Here is a 20592-nt window from a genome sequence, read left to right as displayed (position 1 = left end):
ACATAGTAGGTGCTGGGAGAGAGTCTTAGCAGGGTCCCTAGGACATAGTAGGTACTTAAGCGAAAGAGAGACAGAGAGGGTGTCTTAGCACGGTTACCTGGCACATAGTAGGTGCTTAATAAACGGGTATGTCTGTTGCTGAATAAAATTTTGTTGAATGAGGGCACTGTATACAAGCCAGTTTAATGCGGTGTTGGGGGAGGGAGTTTGGGAAGAGGAGTTATTGGTGATAAGTGTGGACACTTACATTGAAGTATAATGGTTTTGCTTGTAGGCACTGGGAAGCCATTGAGGGTTTTTGAGTAGGGAAGTGATGCTCAAAGTAGTATTTTAGGAAGATTAAGCCAGTAGTTTGGCATAGAGTGGATAAGGACCAGGTGTTGTATGCAGGTATAAAGACCTGCATTCTCGTTTTGCCTGTGACGGTGGCTGTGTGACATAGGATGGTCATTTAACCTCTAAATACTCCAAGCGGATGGTGTCAAACACAGAGTGAAAGGGGTTGCTAAATACATAGGGATCCCTGCAGGCCACATATCGACTTAGAAAACCGCATCATCTTCTGTTGTATTTCTATCTGTTTTGTTAAGTATTTTTTTATTTTTTAAAAATTTGTTTTTAGTTTTCAGCATTCATTTTTATACGATTTTGAGTTCTAAATTCTCTCCTCCCTCCTTCCCCCTCCCCATAAATATTTCTTAATTACATTTAAATCTGGTTCTGGGAGTTAATGGGCCTCCCAGGCACATTAACCTATCTCCAGTGCATTGGAGACCAATCTGCGTTGGTGGAGGAAGTTTTCTCGCCAGGAGTGTGCCAATAGTATCTTAGGTCCTCTCCCCACAGGAAGCCTTATCCAAAAAGGATTTGTAGTATGATTTAGAAGCAAAAGAGGCTTAAGGCGTTGTGTGAGTACTGTTCTGAAACTTTACTGATTTTGTAACTTTAGGCAAATCTCCCAGCCTTTCTTGACCTCAGTTTCCTCCTCTTTTAAAACAAAGGTGTTGGACTTTGGACTTCAGGGGTGGAGAACCTTTAACCCCGAGGCCACATGTGGCTCTTTGGGTCCTCAAGTGTGGCCCTTCACATGTGTCCTCGAGGCCATGGGTTCCCCACCCCTGGACCAGATGGTCTCTGAGGTCCTTAATCTTTAATCCCATGAGAGCAGATGAGAAGTTAGTTCAGTTATCCTTGCTTGAAGTTTTAGCTAGAGTAGGGACAGTGGGAATGGAAAGAAAGGGTCAGTCAGGAGAATGATAGTGTAAGTGGGGCCTCCCTCCACAAACCTTCATTTGCTGCCTGCTTGGCTAGGTGCTGGGGGGCACAAAGATTTCCTCCTGGGAATCAGACATCGTGCAGTGTAGAGGCTAGGATAATAGTGACATTGTTGACTGAAACAGGGGAGGGAGAGCTAATTTAGAGGAGGAGGGTTCATTTTAGACACTTTGAATTGAATTCAGAGTGGAAATGTCTAGCAGGCAGTTAGAGTGTGGGGAAGAGAAGTCAGCAAGAAAATCAGGACCATGGTTAGGGGCTTTTCTGCAAAGACCTGATAGTTACAGGCTTTTAGGCTTGGAAGGGACCTTAGAAATCATCTCCCCAGCCCTCATTAACTTCTCTGGGCCCCAGCTTCCTTACCTGTAAAATGAGGGGGTTTGACCAATCTCTGGGTTCTGTTTTCATCTCTAAATTCTAAGGCCATGACACTCATTTTGTAAATTAGGAAATATAATTAAGCCATGAGATTTCCAGAAGGAAGGAGTTTATAAAGACCAAAGCAAATTGTTGAGGACAGAACCTCGGGGCTTATGCCCTTTTAGGGAAGAGGAGTAGGAAGGGTAGGAGACAAAAAACAGTCAGAGACTGAGGACGGACTTGAAGTTATTGTTCAGGCCTTTCAGTTGTTTCCGACTTTTTGTGACCCCGTTGGGGGCTTTCTTGGCAGATACTGGAGGGGTTTGCCATTTCCTTCTCCAGCTCATTTTACAGATGAGGAAACTGAGGCAAATAGAGTTAAGTGGCTTGCCCAGAGTCACACAGCTACTAAGTGTCTGAGGCCAGATTTGAACTCAGGAGGATGAGTCTTCTGACTCCAGGCCAGTCATTCTATCCTCTGCACCACCTCGCTGCCACAAATTGGGGGTGTCTGCAAAGCCGGCACGGGTCTAAGGGCTCTGAATATAAAGACAAAACCTAAACTATTCCTGTTCTCAAGCAGCTTAACATCCCACTGGAGAATCAACTCCATCTTATTCTTCTCTTATTTCCATGATTCTCATCCATAAAAACAGATATGAAAAACTGTTTTGTGCTCAAAGACTTGGTTTCTCTGGATTGTATTAAGTGGAATCTAAAGCTGTTCGGGCATTTCAGTGGTGTGTTTGTGGAAATTTGAGTTGTTTATGTAACAGTCTTCCCAGGAAGCTCCAAAGTCAAGAGCGATTCATTCCCAATTTGGCTATCATTCTTTTTTTATAATTATATTTTATTTATTTTTAACATTCATTTTTTTTCAATTATATGTAAACAAAAATTTCTAACATTTGTTTTTTAAAATTTCGAGTTCCAAATTCTCTCCCTCCCTCTCTGTCCTCTTCTCTCTTCCTGAATAGGCAATCAATTTGAAATAGATTATACATGTGTAGTCATGAAAAACATTTGCACCTTGTCCGATTGAGGAATGACTAGCTTTCTTATAAATTTGCTCAATTCTTTCTATATTTGAGAAATGAGGCCTTTATCAGAGAAACTTGTTGTAAAAAAAATTTCCCCCAGTTTTCCTTTCTAATTTTGGCTGCCTTGATTTTATTTGTGCAAATATTTAACATTCATTTTTGAAAAATTTTAGTTTCAAATTCTCTGCATCCAGTCACTCCCTCACCCATTCAGAATGCACACAATATGATATCAGTTATACATGTGAAGTCATGCAAAACATCTTTCCATATTTTCCATGTTGCAAAAAAAAAAAAAGACAAAAAGTGAAAAAGTATGGTTCAATCTGTACTCAGAGTTAATTAGTTCTCTCTCTCTCTCTGGAAATAAATAGTATGGGTCCTTTTGAATTGTCTTGGACCGTTGTACAAGACATTGTATAGCAGTAGCTAAGTCTTTCACAGTTGGTCATGGTTATAATATTACTGTTATTGTATACAGTGTTCTGGTTTGGCTCACTTTACTTTGTATCAGTTCATATAAGTCTTCCTAGGTTTTTCTGAAACTATCCCCCTCATCATTTCTTCTATTGGCTGTCATTTTTAATTAAAGTGATAGTCTCCTACATCATCTATAAATAATAATGTTTCATAACTATTTCTAACTTTTTGAGTTTTTGTTCTTCCCTACTCCACCCTGCCAGGAAATCTACTATTCAGTGTCACCAAGTATACATATTAACTTTATACTTACAGAATAGTTTCATCCTCATGGTTCCATATAATCCAGAGCAAATTATTTCACTATTCTGGGCCTCAGTTTCCTCAGTTGTAGAATGATGTAACTGGATGAGATTATTTCTAAGGTTCTTTCCAGCTCTTTAGTCTATCCTAAAAGATAAAGATTGCTATTCATTAAAAGAATACCTGTGTTTATCTTCAAAAAGATTTTCATCTCCCATTACCAGCAGAGGGCAGAAAAACCCATTTTAATGTTGAGTTTTCTTGGTGGGCCATGAAAAACTTTAGTTTTTGGTGGGTTTGTGTGTGTGTGTGTGGTTTTTTTTAGTGGTATTAAATTAGTCCCCTTGTGCCCAAACATCATCTTTTTTTTTTTTCCAAACATCATCTTAATCTTAAATCTTATAAATAGTATTGTTTGTATATTTCTTCTATGGGTTTACAATTTAAGTCCCCAAAGTTTGTTATGCTTAAAGGGCAGTCTTCTGTTCCATGTGTAATTTTCCTTCCCTCCCTTTCTTTTAAAGGATCAGATTCCAGTTCGCTACAGATCGAAAAACAGGATGTTGTTCTGTTGGATAGGTTAAAATCTAATTTGTTGGCTTTGGATAAAAAGTTTGAGGAGGATCCTCAGTGGGAGAAACTGAAGAATTTGCGAGAAGAAATTACTACCAGGGCAGAATGGCTGCAGAACTCTCTGGACGTTACCTGGAGTTTTACTTCTCAGCTTTTAGTGTTGTTGTTGTGTCTGAAACAAAGCATGGTCCTGCTGGCTGCTAACTTCCATCCTCCGGAGCCAAATCCTAGAACTGCAGAAGCTGCACCTGTCTTAAGTCCTGATACACTCAGCATCTCTCAGCAGAAAACTGTCCAGTCAGCCTTGCAGTTTGTGGTTACCTTGGGCATTTGTCCCTTTCTTCTGTCTGGTGTTGGGATACCCCTGCGATGCCGGACGGAGTTTGGTGCTGTCATTCAGGATGTCGTCTCTTTTACTGCTGCCCCCAGTGTGATTCATAGATTATACACCAGTTGTATTGTCCTGCTGGATATCGCAAAGCACACAGCTCTGGGCAGCCTGATTCTTGGTCGCCATTTTGGAGACATTGCAGCCGGGCTCTGCCAGCTAGGATTCTGCCCCATGAAAAGAAAAGATGAACCAGCAAAGCCTCTGCAAGAAGTGAGTATATAAAGAACATGGTATGTGTGTGTGGGGGGGGAAGTGTCTGGGGACACCAACATGGCACCCGGTCCTACCTTCTTCTGTCACTCACCCCAGCTTGCACCCTTGATGGCAGGTCTGGAAGTGTCTCTGAGAGGTAGACCAGCCATGGCCAGCATGCTCAGAGTTGTAGGAGTATATGTTTGTAGACACACAATGATACTGCATGATCCCCATTGATTTATACAAATCAGTCACAATGATGGCATTAACTCTTAATTGTGAAACATTTATTAAATGAGAAAGGAAAATTTTATTATAACATTTACTAAATAGAAGAAATTTGATAATAATCAAAACACACACTGTAAACCTGAGTCATATTCTCCCACCAATTCAGTGTCTCTGGGCTAGAGAGTGGATACAAATGTGTAGAAAGCTAGCAGTGAGGCATAGGAGGAGAAAAGTCCATGTGGCTGTGGGCAGCTTATGACGATTTGTTCTGTCACCTTTTTAGGGAGCAGTCTACACTGCTGCCCCTCCCCTGAGCCTCTTTGTTCTCCTGCTGTTCACAACCACCTCTCTGCAACCCCTGGGCAGCTTCCCTAGTCTGCTACCCTGGCTTAGTATAGAAGCAGGGTGACACTCTTTTTTTTGGGGGGGGGAGGGCAATTGGGGTTAAGTGACTTGCCCAGGGCCACACAGCTAGTTTTTGTGTTAAGTGCCTGAGGCCGGATTTGAACTCAGGTCCTCCTGACTCCAGGGCCAGTGCTCTATTTACTGCACCACCTAGCCATCCCATGGTGACACTCTTTAAATGAAGTGTAGTTCCCTTTACACCTGGAATCTCCAGAGGCCTGTTGTCTCTGGACTTGGAGGTATTTTCTCCTCTCTCAAGTTCACAGTGGAGCTAAGGAGCTAGTCTATCTTTCTTTACCCAGCTCTTCCACTGGCACCAGGATGCTGCTTTCTTTAATCAGCTCCCAGCATCAAAAGTGTGTCTCTAGTCAACCCATCTCACCTGGGCTCAGCTTCTGTCAGCTTCTCCCTTCCATTGGGCAATGTGTCTGGTCTTCCATCTTCTGGCTTCTGTGTCTTCCTTATATGATCAGCTTCAATCATGGCTTCTTAGCCTTCTCATGCATTCCTCTAGCTTAGGTTGAGAACACCAAATCCACAGTTCTGCCAGGCATGGTACAAACAGTGAAGGTACAGTAGTTCCATAATCCTAAAATAGCTTTTTGAATCATTTCCCAGAAATAAACTTCCAAGTCCTAAAAATGGCCATATGTGAATTAGCTACTGGGAAATGTAGCACTGCCGCCATCTTTACAGCCAGTCAGTCCTCTCGCCATGAGGAATGTGTTTGCACCTGGTCTCAGAACCTTCTTTATTTTTCCTTAAAATAGTCTGAAGGGCAGCTTTCCTCTCAGGTTCTTTGAGAACTCTCTTATTCTCCTCAAGCTCCTTTCTCTATTTCTCATATAAATGACTTTTTTTTTAACCTCCTTCAGTAAATAAAATGTCCACATAAGAAAGGGAAAGTGCATTACATGGATAATAAGTTAAAGAAATAGAATCATTTTAAAGTATATCTCCTGGGCAAGGACCAACAATGTCTTATGAAATCTTAGAATACTCTCCCAGCTCAGTTGCACTGCTCTGAAATTTTAAAAACAAAACAGAACAAGTACTTAAGAGAAATGGATCCTCTTACAGAAATTTCCAGGTGCTAGTCGTTGGCCTGTTCCTTTTATGAACTAAAAGATCCCGTCTTTCTAATATACCTAGCTAGTGATGCCACAGTAGGTTTCTGTCATCTTGATGACCCTATGTGGCAATGACTAATGCAGGATGTTCTTTGGAATCTTCCGGTTTCTTGCAATCAGCCAGTCAGCCAATGTTCATTCATCCCCCTTCTGCATACTTAGTACTGCTTCTGGAGCCACGAGGAATAAAGAAATGGTGTAAGCCAGGGGTGGGGGACACTATGGCCTAGTGTAAGCTACAGTTTGTACTCTCAAGTAGCTTACAATCTATTTACCAAGCACAGGTATGTACACACACATCAAACAATGACATTTTTTTAAATAAACAATTTTAAACCTGTTTTTAACCCATTCTTAAAGATGCTCTTGTGCCTCTTACTGGACTTTAACCTTATTCAAAGTTTAAAAGTAAATGTATGTGATATTAATTCAGCTTATATAGGGCTCCAAGGCTCACAGAGAGCTCATTCGATCCTTACAACCACCCTGTAAGGCAGGTGCTGCAACCATCATCCTCATTTTGTAGCAGAACAGACAGAAGCTGAGTTAGGTTAAGTTGCTTGATGGGGGTCACACAGTAGTGTCTGAAGGCAGAATGTGGACTCCAGGCTTTCTCCCTCGCTGCTGTGTGAATGCACTTGTCACGCCTGGCCTCAGGTTCATGCTTAGTCTTCCTAGGCATTTAGCTAAGATCATGAAGTTGCCTTCTGACATTTCATAAGGACATTTGTGATCTTTAGTGGCTCTGTCTCATTAAATCTCTAGAACTGAGTCTGTCCTCAGTTCTGTTGGGAGCTGATTTTGAAAATCCTTCTTGTGCTTCCCAGTGCCCAGAGGACCTCCTGCGTCAGGGCTAAGCACCCCAGTGCAGGAATGCGGCACCTGTAAGGACCGCTGGCCAGGTTAGTCAGGAGAGAGAGGGGCAGGGTCCAGGGAGAGACAGAATAGGAAGGAAGAAGAACAGGACAGCCAGATTGGGGGGGGGGGGGGGGGAAAGAGAGGAAGAGGGGTAGGAAGAGAAGCTATGAGTGTGGACCTGAAACAGGGCTTGACCATGCTGTGAGGTCAGTTAGACACTAGGGGGAGACATCACCTCATTGCAGGCTATGGTCTGTTATTCTCTGATATTCTCTGGTCCTAAGCAGTGGATGTTTTGTATGGAAAACCTTGATTTTTGTCTTTTAGGGTCTAAAGGAAGAAGAGAGGACCCGAGCCAGAAAAGCCTTGCAGAGCATTTTAGATCAAGTCTACCAACCCCTGGTTGTTCGGGAGCTGATTATCCTCCAGGGAGGACCTCAACAGGTGCTTAGACTATAGCCTGGGAGAACCACATTAATGGGGACATGCTGTGCCTTTTCCCCAGTGGGTGATTAATAGGAGATTGCATAATTGGAGTACTCTTGTTTAACAATTTATAATTTAGCGGAGATGCCTTACCCTTCAAGGTCACTTAATGATATTTATTTAACTTGTTCCACCAAGGAGCAAGGGACAGGAAACTTGAAACTAATTAAAATGGAATCTTCTTTTAGGTGAATAACAGTGTTGTAGATAAGAGAACTTTTCCCAAGGGGAATATCAGGACCATTGATAAGATTTTTATTTAATATTTAATTCTCACTGAAACTAGATCATCTGTTTCACACAAAGAGTTAAGCTATTTTCAAATAATAGTTCTTTTCTGGAAGCATGTTGGGGATATCAGTCGAATGGGGAATTTGGCTGCATTAAAATCACCCTTCTCATCATAAGCCAAACAGTTCCAAGTTTAAAAAGGGGTCCTGATAAGCCCAAGATATTTTTCCTTATTAATTTCTTGAGTCCCATAAAAATATTCTTTTATTTAATGTGTGTTATTTAATGGAAGGATGTTGTAGTTGGTTAGGACTCTTTGTTTTCAATTCCAAAATATGTTGATATGTCTATCTAAGTGAGTGCAATTAAAATGGTGGGTATTACAGATTTGCCCAGAGAATAGTCTACTTCTGGATTCGATATCGTCTTTGCTTAGTGGCCAAGGTTTTGTGTTTAATTGAAGATGAAAAATGAGGTAATTGATGCTGAAAGAGTTCTTTTTGAAATTGTTTTCCAGAATGGATAGAACAGTTCTCAGCTCCATGAACAGTGCGTGAAGGGTACTGTTTTCCCCCTGCCCTTACAACTTTTATTATTTTTTTCATCTTTGCCAATTTGATGGGTGTGAGGTAGAATCTCAGAGTTGCTTTAATTATCATTTTCTAATCACTAATGATTTAGAACATTTTTTTCATATGGTTATTGCTGGTTTGGATTTCTTCCTTAGAAAGCTGTCTGTTCATATCTTTTGAAAAGGAAAGAGAAGCTTTCACTGTCTGTAAGGGTCTTTTTTTGTTTTCAGAAAGGGATGTTACTTTACTTCTTATTCAAGATGTCCCAAAGTCCAAAGGCAGCTTTGAGCTTTTCAAGCTGTCAAGGCTGACAGGTGCATGAAGACTTTTGGGACACTTTGCACATCTCGTCATCACATGGACACAGCGCACTATTTTCTAAGTTTGACATCTTACTGTTACTTTTATGACATTCTAAAGCTCTTTCCTTCATTCCTTCAGACAGGCTCAGACATGAAAACACAGACTCCAGCCTGGCTCCGACGTCTTTGTGGACAACTGCTTTCAGAAAGGTTGATGAGACCCCACGGTGTTCAGGCTGTGGTCCGGGGCATCCTGGAGGGAGCTGGGGGTAAGAAGTCAGATATTTCCATTTTGTGTTCATTTTCTTTTCAGTTCACATTTAGAATAGGTCATGGGTCTTAGATTAAGTCAAACTGGGAGGTGAATACCCTTAGGGTTGCTGGTCAAAAGATAAACAGTTACTATTGACATTCACCCTGAGCCAGGAGGGCCCAGAATACGACCATTAAGTGGCGCTTGTGCAGGGACCTATTGTAGTCTAGTCTATGAGCTCCAGAGTGAAATAGGTTTAAGGTTTGGTCTTTGAGAAAAGAGGAAGGAAGGGAAGGGAGGAAGGAATCCAGGCAGTAAATCCCAAGTTAGCTGGACAGCTTCCAGCCATCAAAACTTACCTTCCTCTGGAGGGGAGAAGAGGGAGAGGATGAGCTGAGTTACCCAACTGTCTGGGTTCCCATTCAGGCAGCTCAGATTACTCACAGGTTGTGTTTGTCCTTTGTTCTCAAGGAGGACCGTGACATCAGGGAGATGACGATGTGACTTGCAGTTGATTTGGATTTGAGGCAGGGCTGTGCAAGGTCACCAGCCTTCCTTTCTCCTCCAGAGCCATCTGGGTCCAGTGGCCTGATATTCATCGTTAGACCTCAGCCTAAAAGGGCCAGGGTCTCCCATTCCTGGGCTATCTCTAGTCGTCCTGCTGAATATCAGGCCACTGGACCCAGATGCCTCTGGAGGAGAAAGGGAGGCTGGTGACCTCACACAGCCCCCCTCACTCAAATCAAAGCCAACTGTAAGTCATGTCATTGTTTCCCTGATGTCATGGTCCCCTTCAGGAATGGAGGACAAACACACAATACAACCTAGATTAAGTACATGAAAACCAACTGAAATAATTAGCTTTTGTATTTTGTGGGTAGGAAGAGGCAGGTTGGGAGTTCACCTGGATTTTCATGTCCTTGGCACACATTTACCATCTGTGTGACCAGGGGCAAGTCACTTAACCTTCCAGTGTCCCGGGCGCTTTTCCAAGTCTATAAGCAGAAGGAGGCAAACCACAGCCTGCCTGTTATTGTAGATACAATAAAACTTTATTTAAAAAAGTGGTAGCCATTCTTAGCTCAGGCAGTCCAAAAATAGGCAGAGGGCTTGATTATAGATTGCTGATCTCTGCGGGTAAAGGTATTTTTGTACTTTGGGAGTTTTCCACCCTGAAGAATCACAGGTTGAGACAAAGACCGAAAGAAAAAAGAGAGTTCCTGTTTCATAACAGCTCATTTTACACTGGTAATCTAAAGTAATCCTAGACGTGATCTGTTGGGGCACACGGTTGTTGTGGGAATAAATCTGGATTAGATTCTCAGCTTCGCCACCTCTTAGCTGTGTTACTCTGGATAAAGTCACCTAACCTCTCTGAACCTGTTGTGTCCGCGGAAGAGAAATCATAATACTGGCCCTATTTCTCACAATTGTGGTGGGGCTCAACTGAGACAGTTTATATGAGTGTAAATATAGAACCTTCTTTTAATAATTGTATTTGCCACTGTTGTTTGCTCAGTTATTTTTCAGTCATTCTTAAGTTGTGTCCAATTTAAACTTTACGTTGACCCCATTTGGGGTTTCCTTGGCAAAGATACTAGGAGTGGTTTGCCGTTTCCTTCTCCAGCGCATTTTATGGATGAGGAAACTAAGGCAAACAAGGTTAAGTGACTTGCCCAGGGTCACACAGCTAGTGTCTGAGGCCAAATTTGAATGCACAGAGGAGTCTTCCTGATGCCAGACTCAGCACTCTGTGCACTGTGGTGCCACCTAGTGGCCCGTGCTTGCTCCTGCTGTTCATAAAGTATAGGGCTGTGTGTGGCACAGATGCAGTGTCCTTTTTGGGAAAGGCAGCTCCTTTGAAGCTGGGGATCTACAAAGTTAGCGTATGCACTGGAGCTTCTCGTTTTGAGCCTCCCAGAGGGCAGTCAGGAAACAAGCAAGCCTGTGGGACAGTTCTCCTTCTTCAGGCTTTGGATGGTGCAAGAGAGCAAGTCAGGAGCCTGGTAGACTGAGTTCTCTAATCAGCTCTCGGCATCCCAGCTTTCTTCCAGTCTCATCAGTTCCCTGCATCTGCTGCAGAGCCTCAGATCTCTTTGTTTTAACCCTCTGGCTGCTTTTCTCTGTGTTTTATGCAAATGTCCACATAAGAAAGGGGCAGGGTCTACTCCTTATAGTTGCTGAGCAATAGGTGAGCAGATACGAATAATTTACAGTACCAGAGCAATTCATTCCACAGACATTCCAGGGCATGATGCCAAAAGAACTGTGAAATTCTTGATGAAAAAAAAAAGCACTTTATTTATGCAAGGGTGCTAAAGATGGCATTACTTCACGACTAAAGAAACAGTTCTCTAAGTTCATACTCTTGAAGATTCCTGTAAGACACTATTTTGTTCTCAGACTTCTGAGTGAATATTTGTATTTCACTAATCTCCTTAATTACCTTTTTTTTTTTTTTGCTTTTTGGAGGGGGAAATGCAGGACAATTGGGGTTAAGTGACTTGCCCAAGGTCACATGGCTAGTAAGTGTCTGAGGCTGGATTTGAACTCAGATCCTCCTGACTCCTGGGCTGGAACTCTGTTCACTGAGCCATCTAGCCGCCTCTAGTTACTTTATTTTTGATGGGTAGAAATTAAATACTTTGTTGAGCAGGTAATTTTTTGATGGTTTTTAAAAACTCTTCAGTAGTTAAATAACAAAGAGGTCATGGGAGTAGCAAATTGCACTTGACAGGAGTGAGTAGGACTCACGAAATTCAGTAGTTACAAATGTGCTGCTGTTCACCCTGCTGTGAGTCTGGGAAGGGTGAGTGACCAGTGAAACAGGAAAAAGTCAGTGTTGGCGTGCATTTCATTAGGCAAACAGATTCTATGTTTTTATAAATGACTGGGGACCTTCCCTGTGAATATCAGAGTTCTCTTCTTCCCTTTCTTTGATCTTAAGTACATCCCTTGAGTTTATTTGATGTTTTCATTTATTGGGAACAGCTGGAGCGGCTGGTGGTGCTGGTGCTGAAGCAGCTGCTGCCGACTGGAGGAAGTGTGACTCCGTGGCCAAGGTTCTGGCCTCCTGCCCCCAGCAGTCCCTTTCCTTAGAAGATTACTATCAGCAGATCTGCCCTCAGGTAAGCCATTGTTGCATTTTGCCACCTGAAGGCTCTCCACTCTTTTCATGGAAGCAGCTTTGAGCATCCCAGCATATCTTCTGATGGGAGTAGGGGAAAAAAGGAAAAAAAAGAGATAATGCATCAGTCTGTTATGAAAGGGCACTCCCTGTGCTTTGGGGTCTAATGGATTCCTCTGGGAGGGTGGCCAGTAGGGGAGGACCCCCAGTGAGGCATACTTGAAGGACTGTTTAGTTTTTCTTTGGGGTTGCATGTGAAATGGAAGTTGTCATCGTATTTCTGATCTTTTGAACCTAGAGATTAAAATTTCATTTCGGTAGATAGATAGAGTGACCATCTTATGGCATGGCTATCTCCCATGAGCTTGAGGAGTCATAAGACACCACAGTGACCTGTCAGTTGGGGTTCCCTGTAGAGGCTGTGCTTTTGGGATGCTCTGTTCTTCAGGGTTCCCAGCTGCTGAAGAGTACGCTTACAGACTAAATTGAAAAGCCTGATGCAAATTTTTCAAATGTATGAATTATATACCTGTATTTTGAAAACGAAGATAAAACTAGCAGTTTCTAAATAATGGCTAACAGCTTAAATAATTTGGGAGCTTAAACATTTATTAACAGTCTCTGTGACACTGCTAGCTGTTGATCAGCCTTGGTTACCCAAGGCTCTAGCAGCTTGAAGATCTGGAATTTTTTCATTGGTTTAAATGATGCCTCTTTTTCCCCTTCCAGATTCTAGATTTGTTGCATATTCAGGATAAATTGGCAGCCCGGCAGTTTCAGAGAGTTGCTACCACTACCTTCTTGACCATGACAAGAGAACATCCTCAATTGGCCACAAAACACTTGCTTCAGCCAATGTTAGAGCCAATTCATCGATGTTCAAGTGCGGCAGGTAAAGGACTCATACTGTGACTATCTGGCCAGGAGAGCATCTTATCTTACAGCACAGCACCTTGGAAGTTGCCCCTCACAGCTTGCTTTTTTTGGATTAAATGTTTCTTGTATATATATATTTAATCACTGTTTGTTCCCACTGCCTTCTCCCAAATAGCATCCATATCTGTCACACAGAAGTACAGTGAGGGAAAGAAAAAAAACAGTTGACCTTATCTGTCCCCCAGTGCAGACATGGTAGAAAGCACATTTCATTGTCAGTCCTCTGTGATCACAGTTGGTCACCACATTGATTAGAGTTCCAGGCATTCTTGTTCTTTACATTACTTTGTTCATTATGTAAATTATTCTGCTTTTTATTACATCCCTCTGCTTATAAAGCTTAACGAATTTATCTGAATTCTTCATATTCATCATTCTTTAGAGAAGAAGAAGAATACTCCGTCATATATGTCTCTTACCTTTTTTTTGGCTGCTTCCTTAATTTTTTTCCCCCACTTTTTTGCTACTATAGAAAGTGCTGCTGTGAGTATTTATCAATATAAATCACGGGACCTTTCCTCTCTGTCTTTGGCCTTTTCGGGGTATGTGTCGAGTATTGATATCATGAGGTAGAAATCTGTGTCCTGCCACAGCTTTCCATAGCCAGTGGCTAAGCACAGTGAGGAGTGACATGAGGAGATTTTCACAGGCCCCTAGCTTGAGGCAGCTTTGGTGGGAGTATCCTCCAGTGGCCTTGAAGTCAGTCAAGCAAATGTAAAATAGAGATAATTATACTTGTCCTACCCCACAGGGCTACTGTGCAGAAGGAGCTTTGTAAACCTAAAAGCGCCACCTAATTTAGTTATCATGGTGTGGTTCAAGAATGTATTAAATTGAGTTTCGAACCACCCAGGGGTTTTAAAGTCCATTTCACGTGTTTGGTTTCTTTGAGAGGCATTGTCCTTGTGGATAGAGAGCTGACTTTGAAACCAGGGAGGCTTAGATTCAAAACTCACAGACACTGTGACCCTGGGCAAGTCCTATACCCTTGTAGGGATGCTTTGGGCACCTCCACAAGACTTGAGCTTGTAGAGAAGGTGCTAAGCTGCCTTGGTGGAAGGAGTTTACATTGCAAGTCCAGCCTAGGCCCCTGATCCTACACGTCCTCGCCAGTGGAGTCTGACCGTTCTGACTTGTACAGTGGAAGGAAATTTACTTAAAGCACAAAGTTATAGAATAAGCTTGCAGATAATTGCAAAGTGTATATTAGCATACGATTAAACTTTTTAAAAGCTACTTTTCCGTGTTCTGGAAGCTATATACAATATAAAAGCAAAAAAAAATTAAACAAAAAACAGTTCTTGGCCTGCTGTCCCTCAGCCCTTGGCTGGCCCTGGGTGGGCAGACCCCATCTGTCTGGCTTGTCCCCCTCATCTTACTTCTTGTTGGTGCTGGATCCTTGGAGAAGTGGGCAGCACTTCTCTCCACTCCTTACTCATCTCACATAAGTCACTTAAAGCCTGCCTAAAACCATTTAGGCAGTTAAACAGTTTCTTTGGTGTCTCTTTCCTCTTCTGTTATTCCTATGGAAATGTATTTACTTGCTATTAAATATCTGTTTCAGCAGGTTACACCCTGGACCCTGGTGTGGGGGAGAGAGCATCTCTAAGCATCTGCTTCTGGGGTTTGAAGAGGGAACAATTTGACATTTCAGTTGAATGAAATAGTTTTTTTTACAAAGTCATCTGCAGCCTAACAGTGATGATCAGTAAAACCAGTCATGCTTCATTGATTAAAGAATTGTAATAATTCAGACTGGGTTATAGTTTCTGGGTAAAAAAATATGAATTTTCAGTAACTTAAAAGGAAGTGAAATGTCTAAAATCAGACAAGTGGCACAGTGTATAGAGCACTGGACCTGAAGTCAGGAAGACACATTGTCCTGGGTTCAAATTCAGTCCCAGACACTGACTGGCTGTGTGACCTTGGGGAAGTCACTTTACCCCATTTGCTTGTTTCCTCATCTGTCAAATGAGCTAGAGAAGGAAATGGCAAAACCGCTACAGTATCTTTGCCAAGAAAACCCCAAATGGAATCATAAAAAGTCAGAAATGACTGACTGACAACAGAAATGTTCTTTGCAGAACAAGAATTCAAGGCTCTTAGTTTTTGTGTAGCATAGGCCTATAGTGCTCACTTAATGAATAACATATTTTTTATCTTTTTTTGTTTTGAGGAGGGAAGGCAGGGTAATTGGGGTTAAGTGACTTACCCAAGGTCACACGGCTAGTAAGTGTTAAGTGTCTGAGACAAACTCAGGTCCAGGGCCGGTGCTCTATTCACTGCATCACCTAGCCACCCCATAACATTTTTTTTAGCATAAGGTCAGTTAGGTGACCCAGTGAATGGAAGACAGGACTTGGCATAAGGAAGAATTGAGTTCAAATCTTGCCTCGACACTGATTAGCCATGTGTCCCTGCTTACGTCATTTAATTGCTCTTCATCTGTAAAATGGGAATATTAATAGGATCACAATAATAGTAGCACCTACCCTACAGGGTGGTTGTGAAGATCAAGTGAGATTAACATAAGCAAAGCACTTCGTGAACCTTAAAGCAAAATCTAAATGGGTGGTCGCTGTAGTTCCTGCTGCTGCTGCTGCCGCCACGGCCTGTGAGCACCTAAAGATTAGCTCAGCGGGTGTGAGGCCAAACTGGGCTCTTTTGGTTTCATTCTTTTCCACAGTCACAGGCCTCGTGTCACTGTTGATGCTGTTGCTTACACGGGTGACTAAGGAAAAGTGTCACTTGACTTAGTGCAAACTCATTATCACTATGAGAAAGGTAAAGTTTAGTTATGAGCAGGACTTTACGTTATTAATATATGCTTTGACTTTTAGGAACATCAGGCTGTCAGCTCAGATTCTTCTGAGTGCTATCATTTTGGAGAATAGTGATCATGGAGACTGGCTTATTTTGACTGCTGCTTACTGTGGTTGTAGTAGGGCTTTCTTGGGGAGAAGAAGTTCCTAATCCCTGTTATTTTTCAAAAATAGGTCTTTTGTTTTAACTTCAGTCATTCCTAGATATACCTCCCTCCAACTCCAAACTCCATCGCCTGGAATGAACCCTCCCTTATAACAAAAGAAAAATATTAAGCAAAAATAATTGATACAGTGATTATGTTTGACAGGGCGTGCAACATTTTCTCTTCCTAATCCTGTGTGTGTGTGTGTACACACACACATATACACTAACATGCATACACAGACACACACATATCATACACATACTTATTTTTAAATTCTTTACCCTCCCTCAAATAAAACAAAAGACAAATTTGGTCCTTATTAAACATGAGCACAGATCCATATGGTTGCCCTCCAGAAGGCAGGTATCATCTTACACCTTGAGTTAATCAGGACATGAGCAGCATGCTTCACATGCTTCACGATCAGTCCTCATGAAGACAATAATGAAACGTGCTATCTGTGGAAGTGCTTAGTGCAGAGCCGGGCAGTGTAATGTACATCTAACAAATGCTTGCTCCCTGCCTTCGCTCCCTTGGGAGTCTTAGTTGGTCATTGCACTGATCAGCATTCCTAAATCTTTCAAATTTTTTTTTTAATAACAATCTTGTTATTGGATAAATTGTTCTCCCAGTTCTGCTCACTCCACCTTTCATCAGTTCCTTTATTGACTTCCCAGGCTCCTCTGAAATCATCTCTTTTGTCATTTCTTATGGTACAGCTCTTAGTCCGTTATTTTTGTTCAGCCTTTCTCCATTTACTGTGCCTCCCCCTTCACTTCTAGTTCTTTAACTAAAAGAACAGCTCTACTTATTTTTGTCTGCGTGGGTCTTTGGGGCAAAAGACATTTGACCGTAGTGGGTCTTCAGCTCTTCCCAGTCCAGTTCCTTTTAGTGATCTTTTCATGTATGTGTCTGTAGCCTTTGTGAGTGTTGTTCTGACTCAGCTCATCTCGCTCTGCATCACTTCATATTTGTCTTCCTTGTCTTTCTCTGAATTCTGATATTCCCCATTTCTTACAACACCATAATATTCCATTACAATCACAGACCATCTTTTGTGCAACAATTCCCCCATCAGTGGACTCCCAACTTGTTTCCAGTTATTTGCTGCTACTTAAAAGTGCAGCTGTGATTACATTGGGCCTTTCTTTATGTTTTTTAGTTCATTGGTGTTTATGCCTGCAAGTGGGATCTCTGGGTCAAGTGTGTCAATCAACAGCTTAGTCACTTTCCTTGCATAACTTGGTCTAACAGACCAATTCTTTGCTCTCCCCACATTGTGTTAAGGTGCTATTCGTCCCACAGCTTCTCTGCCATGACTGTTGATGGGGTTTTGGGGGCATCTCTACCAATTTGAATAGTGCAAGGTGAAACTTCATATTGTTTTAATTTGCATTTCTCTTTTTATTAGTGCTTTGGAACCTGTTTTTACACAATGTGTTTGCAGTCCTTTTCAGAACTGTTCATGTCTTTTGATCACCTATTTATTGGGAAATGGCTTTTGGTCTTCTTATGTTTGTGTCAACTCCCTCTATAGCTAAGATGCTGGACTTTTATCAGAAACATTAAAGTAAAACTTTAACTTGAGGTAACTGAAATGGTCTCTTCTGTGTTTTATGATGTCAGTGAATCAGCAAGCATTCAGGTCAGGGTCAGGCACCATGCTACGGCTGGGGAGACAAAAACAAAAGCGATTTTTAGACCCGGAAGTGGTGGACCTTGTGTGCTTGGGGGAGAAATGTTTGGGAGAAGATTGTTTTTTGGGGGAAAGAACATGAATATGATATTCCTTTATACCTTTTTTGGTTAAGAATTCTGTCTGTAGTTCTGAGAGGCACCTAATCTTGTACTCTCTCTCTCTCTTTTTTTTTTTAAATAATATGTGGCCTTTTATATTCAGGTCCTTTCCCCATGGGGAGCTCTTGAGATATTGGTCCTAATCCCTTTCTATTAAATGATGTTGGGGCGGCCAGGTGGCTCAGTGAGTAAGAGCGCCGGCCCCAGAGTCGGGAGACCTGGGTTCAGTTCCAGGCTTAGATACTTAACACCCACACAAAATAACTGGCCGTGTAACCTTGAGCAAGTTACTTAACCCCAATTGTTTAGGGACGGCTAGGTGGCGCAGTGAGTAAGAGCACCAGCCCCAGTTTTGGGAGACCTGAGATTGGTTCCGGTCTCTAATACTTGGCATCCACACAAAAATAATAATAAACTGGCCGTGTAACCTTGAGCAACTTACTTAACCCCAATTGCTTAGGGACGGCCAGGTGGTGCAGTGAGTAAGAGCACCAGCCCCAGTGTCGGGAGACCTGAGATCGGTTCCGGTCTCTGATACTTGGCACCCACACAAAAATAATAATAAACTGGCTGTGTAACCTTGAACAAGTTACTTAACCCCAAATGCCTTAAAAATAAATAAATGAATGAATGAATGATGTTACAGTTTTCTTAACAACTAGTTCTTCTCAACCAGCAGGGCCTTCCCCCAGTAATTTATGTTCTTGTGTTATATCAAATCCTGGGTACTGTTTAGAATTGCTTTTGTCAGCGAAGTTCTTAATTCATGAGTTATGGAGTCTTTATTTCCCCATTTTATGTTCTCTAGAGGTATCGTCCAAGCAGGAATTACCTCCCGGAGCCGTCGTGGTGAAGGAGGAAGAACTCAGCCGCTGTCTGGAAGATGTGTTTAAGGCAAGTGATTTCATAATAATAGTTCGTTTTTGGATAGCACTTTAAGGTTTGCAAAATTCTCTCTTTTCCGCCTGGTGAAGTAGGTACTCTAAGTATGTTTATGCCTGTTTTACAGATGAAGAAACTGAGATTCAGAGGGCTTGTTAGTTGCCCTTGCAAGCCAAGTAGATGGTGCAGTGGCTAGAACACTGGTCCTAGAATCTGGAAATCCTGAGTCCAGTCATGAACTAGCAGTATAACCCTGGGAAAGTCACTTAACCTCTGTTTGCCTCAGTTTCCTCAGCTGTAAAGTGGGAGTTATAATGGCACCTACTTTATAAGGTTATTGTGAGGATCAAATGAGATATTTGCAACAAGAACTTACCACAATGCCTGGCACATAGTAGGCATCATATAAATGCTAATTCCCTTTTCTTCCCAGTCCCCCACCCTCAATCTCCCAAAGTCATGTAACTGGGGTCAGAGTCAGAATTTCAGCTCTCTACCTTGTTCTGTGTTCTTTTCATTACATCAAATTATACCTCAACTGAATTTCTTCATCTGATGCTTAGAACTACAAATGTGGGTGTGGTCTTTCAAGTAAATAATTTTCCCTTTTTTCTTGGGACCATAAGAATCAAGGTTGCCACATCTAAATGCCAAACTGCCTCTGAGGCATGAACACTGTGAAACTGTCCTTTTTAGTGACATAATTAAGACATGCCTGTTTTAGTACTGTTTTTTCCTTTTTCCACTACTAAGGCAGGCTCACAACATTGATTAAAGTACTTTCAGTGACATGCACACTCGGATTCTGTCTTGAAGTCTGGTTTTTGGAATATGGCTTTCTCTTACATGACCATCTTAAAGGATTTGCGAGAGGCATTTTCATTGTTGTTGAAGTCTCCTTTGTATTCTCTTAGAGTACATTGTGAATGAAGTTTGAAAATAAGCTCTTGAATTTTGAGAATCCACATTTCAGGAAGTTTTATTGAAGCCTGGAATGGCAAATTGGAACCATGTTGTTCAGGAGATTAAATATCAAGAAGGAGACATTTGTATTTGATTCTAGAGGTAATAAGAGGCCACAGGAACTTATGGAGCAGGGTGGTGGCAGAGTTAGACCCTGTGACTGTGATTTAAGGAGGTCACTTTGGCAGTTGCGGATAGGAACCTTCTCCTGGGACTTAAAGCCAAATAGGAGGTGATTACAAGAGTCCAGATGAGGTATAATGAGAGTCTGCACTGGGTTGGTGGCCCTGTGCTAGAAGGAAGAGAATGGATGACAGAAACCATGAGAATTGGATTAGTTGATTAGAAACCAAGTTATTTTCTTCTCAATTTTTATTGATATTTGTTGTTGGGGGGGGGCAGCATTTTTGTAGTGGATGGAGAGCTGGCCTAGGAGTCAGGAAGACCTAGGTTCATGTCCTGGCTTTGTAACTCTCCTTTTAAAACTAAAAGTAGCAGGCAAGTGCTAGTCTGCATTGGCACAGAAATATCTTTTCCAGGAGCACCTGGAACTGATGGAGTCATAAATTCAGTAAAGAAAAAAAATGTTCTGTTTATTACATCACTTTAATTTCTGAATAAGACCCCCCTTTTCCTTCTTGGAAAGTGACCCTTTGCAATAAAATCTGAAGAAGAAAGAGAGGGAAGAAAAGGCAGTTTAGTAAAATTAGCCAACATATCAGTTAAGCCAGTTTAAATAGACTCAGAATTAGAATCTATAAGGTATTTGTTATCAAAAACAACTGATACAGAATCGGACAGATCCTTTAAGTATCACTGGACTGCCTGAAAATCATCACCAAATAGAAAACACAGATTCCATATTTTAAGACATCATAAAAGAAAACTGCC

The 20592-nt window shown here is 41.8% G+C and overlaps 1 protein-coding gene across 1 annotated transcript in view; it reads left to right on the top strand.

Moving 5' to 3' along the window:
* Nucleotides 1–20592, top strand: part of TANGO6 (transport and golgi organization 6 homolog) — a 205972-nt gene that overhangs the window by 1523 nt on the left and 183857 nt on the right. The window contains exons 2-7 of the mRNA XM_069085484.1: nt 3923–4572; nt 7509–7625; nt 8912–9041; nt 12017–12153; nt 12882–13044; nt 18665–18750. Coding sequence (XP_068941585.1) covers nt 3923–4572; nt 7509–7625; nt 8912–9041; nt 12017–12153; nt 12882–13044; nt 18665–18750 — 1283 coding nt within the window. The remainder of the gene's footprint in view (nt 1–3922; nt 4573–7508; nt 7626–8911; nt 9042–12016; nt 12154–12881; nt 13045–18664; nt 18751–20592) is intronic.

This window comes from Petaurus breviceps, unplaced genomic scaffold (assembly GCF_028583685.1).
Source record: "Petaurus breviceps papuanus isolate PSGF00001 unplaced genomic scaffold, PetGlider_PUasm1.0 176, whole genome shotgun sequence".
Lineage (NCBI taxonomy): Eukaryota > Metazoa > Chordata > Mammalia > Diprotodontia > Petauridae > Petaurus > Petaurus breviceps.
Note: the sequence above shows the minus strand (reverse complement) of the source record. Positions and strands in the feature narration are given on the sequence as shown.